The 8,400-nt window shown below is 47.9% G+C and overlaps 1 protein-coding gene across 1 annotated transcript in view; it reads right to left on the bottom strand.

Moving 5' to 3' along the window:
- LOC135827329 (uncharacterized) overlaps window positions 1-8,400 on the bottom strand; it is a 350,751-nt gene that overhangs the window by 166,358 nt on the left and 175,993 nt on the right. Inside the window, exon 9 of the mRNA XM_065339849.1 lies at window positions 7,618-7,716. Within this exon, the coding sequence (XP_065195921.1) occupies window positions 7,618-7,716 (99 nt within the window). The remainder of the gene's footprint in view (window positions 1-7,617; window positions 7,717-8,400) is intronic.

Genomic DNA, 8,400 nt, shown 5'->3' with positions numbered 1-8,400 from the left:
TACGCCTTCTCCGAGAGTAGTGTCACTGTCATTCACGTATAACAAGAAAAGAGTAGGCCCCAGTATACTTCCTTGAGGAACACCGTCCTGTCGTCAGCTGCGGAGGAAGAAATGGAAGACATTGCGGAATGACCCCACGCAGGATGCAGCTGCAAAATAATAAGTCGATCATGTCTCCGCACTCTTCAGCTACTCTTTGTCATTCTAGCTGCTTACTGCACTATTTCAAAGGTATTCAAGCTGCCTACCCACCTTAAAATGCTGAATATTTATTGTACACATAATAATTATATCGTATACATACATTGCACCAATTTGGAGTACACCTTGTATATTGGTGCATACACCCGTTTAGAATCGGAATATTGAACTTTTTCTTGGCTGAGGTCCTTCAGTAGATGTGTTTGAACAAATTTCTAACCAAAAAGGAATTTTGAAAATTTTGACCCTAAGGGCTGTTTTCGCTGGTTGAGGCCCGAATGTCGTTCCCAATAACTTGTTCCTGTTGTCCGTTGTAATGTCTGGAGACGATGCCGTCAGTTGACCTTCTTCGGACTCAACATAACAACAACAGCGTAGTGAAGAAATTGTGTAGCATTATTCCCACATCGACGAGGAATAGCATCAATAAATTGTACAGACAATACATTTTCTTTCTGGAAACAAAGCATAGGATCAAACTTAAGATTGTACAACGCTTCTAACACAGCCGAATGCAATGGACCTGTACCACGTGACAGTACTGAGCAAGCGTCGTTACAGTAGAACTCCCGACAATTAGCATACGTGGACAGATGGCTTTAGATAGATGAAGCACCACTCTGGGCTCATTTCTTTGTTGTCCCCTCAAGTGTCCTGTCATCTCTCCTCTGCGTGACATCACAGTACCCATCTCATGGCCTGGTGGAGTTCATTGTCCCTTCAGCTGCATCTCCTCCAGTATGATTCTTCGTGGAGCTTCTCACTCTAGTCTCAAAGTTCTGGTTTAATTACGCGGTCTTCCACGTTGTCCAACACCCACTTTGGTTATCACTTCTATTGTAATTGTAAGTCGGTCCTCTCCAGTACCTCTTCTCACTTGGCTTCCTGTGACGCTGATGGATCCTTTCACAGTTTGGTTGGTTTTTCGGTGGGCCTTTCTCCAACTTTTACATTTCTCTGGGTTGACTCCAGCCCCACACATGTGAAGGATGAGAAGCAAGTTGGCATATCTACACCGGAAGAGGATGATTCAACAGTAGACGGTGAATTACATATAGGAGGACGACCACGACAACGACGAGACTCAAGCGCATCAAGCGGAACAACACTGTACGGCACATTTTGGCGGATGCGTGCGCTTTATTATCATACTGTTTTTACAAAACACATACATCGTTATTTTGACGGCACAAAGCAGCAAGGCGGCAATGAGACATACGGAATGGCACGGGTGGAGGAAAGGGAGGGGCAGCTTGCTGGACATAGGATCTCGGCTTTATTGCTACCCAAGTTCGAGGCAAGGGGATCAACGGCCAGTGTTCATATCGGCAGCATCCACACAACGCAGACAGGAAAGGTGTCAGATATGTATAGATGCCACAGACCTGAGCCTCGAGATAACTCCGGACTTCTGGCCAAGGCCTCTATACCGTGCGAAGCCCAACCGACAACACCCTGCCAGCGCTGCGAGAGATGCCCCTACAACTGATGGTGCTGACAAGGCTGACAGAGACGGTACGGCATTAGCTAGCGCCCCCCCCCCCCCCACCCCCATTGATCAGTGCAGCTCCGCTGCTCCGCTGGTTAGTGACCAACACATTTGATCTCACCAACAAGCTGGAAGCGTGCCAGCATGCACTGCTCAACAATAACGTTGACATAGCAGTTATCACAGAAACGAACTTCTCGGCCAAGACTGTAGCCTCTGAGACGATATTTCCAGGATACTAGCTTCCCATCCAACGTGACCGGGATGCATCTGGCAGCGGCATTGCTGTATGGGTGAAGTCCGGCCTCCCAGTGGGGCACCTCGACCATTCCCACTGATGACCACGAAGTCCTCCGGCTCGCAGTGAGTCTTTCTACGCAACAATCTGTTGTTATCGGTGCCTTGTTTCAGCCTGGATCCTGTGCGGACAACGACACCTGTCTGATTGAGTATCTTGGACCTGCACTATACATGGCCCGCACTCACGGCACTCACATGGTGCTAGCTGGGGATTTTAATGTCCATCAAGAGACCTGGCTCTGCAGCACCAAAACAACTGTAGCTGGAGAGGCCTTGGAAGAACTGTGTGCTGAGCTTCAACTCCACCAGCAGGTCTTGCAGCCGACTAGGGGTCTGAACACCCTGGACCTCATCCTCTCCAACATGCCCGTTCCTATAGACACCACTGTCAAAGCGCCACTTGGTTGCACTGACCATGGGGTTGTTCTTGCCGACTTCTAGCTCACCCCTGATGCTGAGCAAGCTACCTCCAGGACTGTCTGGCGCTACAATCAGGCAGATTGGGGGCGCTTCTGACTGGTCCACCATTGCGACTGACGACCCTGAAGAGTCCTGCAAAAAGCTGAGTGACGTCATCTCCAGCGGGATGCAGAAATTTATCCCCGACAAGCAGCTTGTTACCCGCCCAGCAGACCCCAAATGGTGGACTCCTGAGTGCACCACAGCAATTAACGCTAAAGACAAGGCATGGAAGACCTGGAGATGCAATATTGTCAGCGAAGCCCACAAGGCTTGCTTTATGAGCTCAGTAGAAGATGCTATCCTCGCGAATGTGCGAGCTTGCACACCCTGGGAACTGAGAGTTTGTCGGAAACTGTCACGCGAAGGCCTTAGAGACAAGCAATGGTGGTCAGTGCTGAAATTTGCTGCTGGCGCCAGTCACGGCTCGCATATACCATGCCTGGTGGATGACGCTGGTCGACAACTCCATATGAATGCTGCCAAAGTGAACTACCTTGGTCCCTATTTCGCCAATAAACGTAGCCTTGGAGATGATGATTTGGGCCGGGGGGTGGGGGGGGGATCTCCCTCATGCTCGCGAACCCGGGGTCACCCCACTTACCCAAATCCACTTCCGCCTGCAAACAGTGAAACGCCTCCTGAACCAGCTCGACGTTGGCAAGGCGTCCGGTCCGGACAACATCCCTGACCGAGTGCTCAAAGAGTGCTCCCATGAACTGGGGGGGGGGGGGGTACTAAGGGGAAAGTAGGTAAAATATGAGAGAGTCTAGAAGTGAATGGAAGAGGGAACAGAGTTAGAGCATTTTCGTCTTTTGCCTTTAGTTCGTAGCCTGTCCATCTTTGAACATCTGCAATGCTTTCCTTGTTCACGGGTTCAGAAGAACACACTGCGGGAGCTGGTTCCAGACCTCCACAATATGCTGAGGGAAGGATGAAAGTACATCATTCCGTTCTCAGTGGGGCGAGCTGAAACTGGTGTGATGAATGCAGTTGTGTGCTATGGCTTGATGGGTTGGTAGCGCAGGGTGGAAGACGGGCGAGGAGCATATCTGGGCCAGTTGAACAATGGAGCTTGTACAGAAAGCAGAGTGCTCCAAGCGTTCTGTGAATGCCTAGGCAAGGGAGGTTTTTCTTTCCTTTTTCATTTTTCCACATTGATCATGGCTCTTGGGCAAAGACAAAAAAATTGCATAGTGGGAGCATAGTGATGGTGAGGCTTTCTGGCCTCAGCCGACCTGAGGTCTCGACATTATGGGGACATAAAACGCACCAAAAAAAAAGAAGAAGAAAAATTAAAGAAGTGACAGGTACATGACACTAAATGTTAGGAGAAGAGACAGTACATTAGAAGGAAGGGAGGGATAAGACAGAGAGTGTTACGAGGAGAAGGAGAGAAAATAAGGAAACACGTTATTGGAATGAGTACATGGAGCGGAATTTGAAAATCATGGGGTGAGGCAGATATGATGCTGATACCCAGAGATGATCATGCACCCACGATCATCCGTTGTTCTTCAAACAGCCTTTGGCTGCAACTTTGAAATGTTGCAAGTTCTTGGTGCAAAATGGACCAGAGAAGACTCCGGCGGGCAGCTGGTTCCAGACGGGGAAAACTGCGCGAGGGTAGGCTCGACACAGGTTGTTTTGGGAAGGGACTGGAAGTTCATTTTGCCAGTTGGTGTGCGTGGGCGTTACATCTTTGAAACGCACTACAGGTGGAGTGGACTGTTTGGGATTGGGGCTGCTGGGGTGGCAACATCCTCTGCAGAAAGCGATGTGCATCTGGACAATGCATATTGTACAGGAGGCAAAGGTAGGGTCCCTCACCGATTAGGCGATGGCCACACTGTTGGATGGGGCGAGCCAGAGTGGTTTGTGCCCGGGCGGACAAAGCGCTTGCAGATCACACAATGACACCTGGAGTCCAGCATTCGAGAGGGATTCCGGAGGAAGCCGAGATGCTGCGATCCTCGAATAGCCATCTTGGGAACATATACCAGATCTCTTCAAGACATTGGACTTACGAGCACGTTTGAGGTGACGCAAGTAACTTATTATCCTTTTCCAGACTAATGAAGCTAAGGAAAAATGTTGATAGGAAACACCTCGGGCTCTTGAACAACGTTCTGAAAACTAATGGTAATCGCGAGTAAACTTCCGTACTTTCTCCTCAGGTGATATATAAGCAAGAGCAAATACAATGAATTATGAACTCGGATGGTGAGCCAATTAAATTTTGGTTGAAAAGGAGAAGGACAAAAAAATTTAAGAGTCATGACTAACTGTCCACCAACCACCATTTTGTCACACTCGCTGACTGTATAAGATCTGGTTACGTTGGTGGATAGTTAGTCATAACTCATAACATGTTGTCCTTCTCCTTTATCACCATAATTTAATTGGCTCACCATCCGAGTTCAACTTTGCACACCTTATGAGCCGCCATAACCTATACGGCGAAACGTACGTCGTGTGGAACAACTTGTTACTGCACATAATTAGCCTATCATACTTAAATGACACAGTGTAGTGAAGTTCAGTAGAATGTTGACGTTTCGGTTTGTCACAATTCGTCTTCGCTTAGCTTCCCTTTTCATTGTTTTCCACATAAACTTGAGCCTCCCAAGTTGGGTGGTTTGTTGCGTCGTCGAGTTGTAGTAAGGCCGGTATGTCCAATAGTCTTACTAGTTTCGTCATAATCCAGTAACATTTGGCATTCTTTGTTCCCGTGGCGCGTAGCTCGTGCTCTTCTTCGTTGCGCTTTCCTTCCCCTCTTGGACCTTTTCGAAACTGAGCCTTCCAAGTTGGAAGGTTGTTGGTTTCTGCACCTTGGAGAAGTGTTGGAGCTAGGAGTCAGGTCGCCGAATGTCTCAGTACTCCTTGTCAGTTTTGTGCCATTTTTGCCGCAACTCTGCTGTGATAGTTGCTGGGACTTCAATGTACATCACCAAGTGTGGCTCCACAGTAGCAGAACAACTAGAGGTGTCGAGCATGCAGAGGAAACGTGCTACATGCACGGTGTTGAACAGCTAGCCTAGTCGATCAACCACCGCACGGCTGCAACACACTGGACCAGACGATGTCCGACCTACCCGTAGAATCATTTGTGTCTGTTTTGCCACCTCTTGGCCAATCTGACCATGCCTGTCTACTTGCCGACTTCCAGATCCATGCATCACGCGAGCCTCCCATATCTAGAACAGTATGGAAGTGTAACAGGTAGCCGAGTGGTAGGCGCGGTGCAATCAACAAGAGTTAGTTTTATTCTACTTCGCTCAGGTACAAACCTGGGATATAATTATTAGTAAAAGAAGAAGCGGCAAATAAATGACTTTCTCTCCGGCGCACACCTAGAGGTTGACTACTTCTTCTTCGAGTTAGCTTTGTCGTTGCTATACAATCTTAATAATCTTATGAAATCAGCAATGCGCAGCAGCTTTTATGCAACAGACGCCGTACGCTTACAAACGGAGATACACTAAATATACATCAGGTAAAGTTCCGTATTAGTTCCGTATTACTTCCGTATTAGCCGGCCAGGGATACTACACCTTCCCTTACTACAGATAATCACGCCCTCGTGATTTTCAAAAATTAGGGAAGAGTTATGTACCCAGCATCAACCGGAAGATGGCAAATTATATCGGAAATGATAACGTTAAGAGTAGACAGAAGAAATGAACTGATAACAAATCATAACATAGAAGTAAAAGCACACCAGGTTCACACGATCTCTCGGGGTCAGGGAAAGAATGGTCCTCCAAACAGGACGTGAAAGACAGCCAAATTTCTAAACATCGCGGGCTCAAACTGCCAGGAAATTCACAATTTCAAAAAAATGCATTGCATCGTGGGAAATTACTCCGGTACACACCTGGAGTGTAAAAGGGGTTTCTCACACACTTCTCTCACCAGGTTACTTAGGTAAAATGTGGCTCGCTATGATCAGACGCCTACCAAACTAAACTGGATATCACACACTCGCATAAAGGAAGACTGAAGAGAACAGGGAGACTGAAGGAAGACAGGAAAGAAAATGCCATACCTGGAATCAGCGTAAGTAACCACGACTAGCTCGGCATAAGACAGGGATACTACAGAGGTATCAGCATGCAGATTGGGCCAGGCTCCGTCACTTGGTCAGAACCACCAATTGGGCAGCTATTGCTTGGATTGATCCAGACCTGTCATGCACTGGCATCTCAAAGAGGAACCTGGAGGGTATGCAGAGATTCATCCCCTCTAATACCCTGAAAACCTGTGCATTCGACCCTCTTTGGTGGATCCCTGAGTGCACTGCTGCCACAGTGAGGAAATGACGTGCATGGAGATACCTGAGAGATAACCTGCTCTGCTGAACTGGAACAACCTCTTTCTACACTGTTCACACAATGCTTCCAAACTGTGATACAGCCCAAGACATGGAATATTGCCAACATAGTCCCTATATTCAAACGGAAATCAAAGTCTCTACGCTCCAATTACCGTCCAGTTTCGCTCTTGTGTATTCTGTCCAAAGTGATGGAGACAATCATCAACAGAACAATAACTAATTTCCTCGAGTAGAACAACGTCTTCTGCACAAGACAGTTTGGATTTCGCCATGGCCATAGTGCAGCCGACCTCCTCTCCAGCCTCCACAACCAATGGCTGCATACAGCCGGGAAGAAAGGCGCAGCACGCATACTCACCATTGACATAGCCGGCACGTTTGATCGCGTATCACACCTCGGTGTGCTACACAAGTACAACGTATACGGCTTGCGTGGGCAACTGCACCAGTGGCTCAGCAGCTATCTCATTGAACGCTACCTTCAAGTGGTCATTTGTGGCCAGACATCCTTAAGGCTCTCAATTCAGACTGGAGTCCCCAAGGGCAGTATTCTGGGTCCGACTCTCTTCCTCATATACGTGAACGACTGCAAGGACCACGTACCAGCCGGTGCTGACCAAGCCTCATTCGCAGACGACACTACACTGCATGCCAACATCACCTCCACCACCCAACAAGATACCACCCAAGCCCATCTGCTAGCAGTCAACAACATCTCCCTCTGAAGTCAAGAATGGAAGATAGAAATTTGAACTCGCAAAAAAGTATTCAACTGCGTAATTCTTATTTCTGCTCATAAAAACGATCGTGCATTAGGGATAATCTGACTTACATTATTCCTTGGTTCCAACGAATGTCCAGAAGTGATAAGATATTCCACTGTGGAAACATGACCACGCCGTGCTGCATCATGTAATGGTGTGTCACCGTCCTGGAAGTAGCAGAAAATTAAAGACAAGACATGTACACACATACCCACATTCATACACATGTTGATGCACACGCACCCTTGCACGCACACACACACACACTCATGCATGCATGTACACACACACACACACACACACACACACACACACAAACACACACACACATCAAAAAACACACACACCTCAGATCCCAGATCTCAGACCTGCCCATCGCAGAAGCATTGGTAAAGAACAGCTACGTTAGACACAGCAACTAGTGATGGGATAACACACACACACACACACACACAAACACACAAACGCACACACACAAACGCACACACACACTTTTTTTTACAAGATAACCACAAACTATCATGGTGCAAACGCCGGCAAAAACGCACAGAGATGCATATAGCGATGGCAGCCGAAGCAGTGGAGGGGGGGGGGCAAGAGCAGCTGAACCGAACCGACCAGGGGTCTCGGCCTTAGCACTGCTCATGCGCGCCAAACAGAAAAATAGAAAAAATGAGCAGGAGCACTACAAAGCAAATGTGAAACAAGGGTGGCAGCACGATCACGGAATGTTGTTCAATTGGAGGAAAAAAGTTGAGGTTCAGGTACACCATACATTGACTGTATACGCTCAGCAGCAGGTATCCGAAATCATACACACACGCACACGCAAGAGCAGCTAAACCGACCAG

This window comes from Sycon ciliatum, chromosome 11, assembly GCF_964019385.1.
Source record: "Sycon ciliatum chromosome 11, ocSycCili1.1, whole genome shotgun sequence".
In the NCBI taxonomy this organism is placed as follows: Eukaryota; Metazoa; Porifera; class Calcarea; order Leucosolenida; family Sycettidae; genus Sycon; species Sycon ciliatum.
The sequence above is the reverse complement of the archived record's forward strand: the minus strand, read 5'-3'. Positions and strand labels throughout refer to the sequence as shown.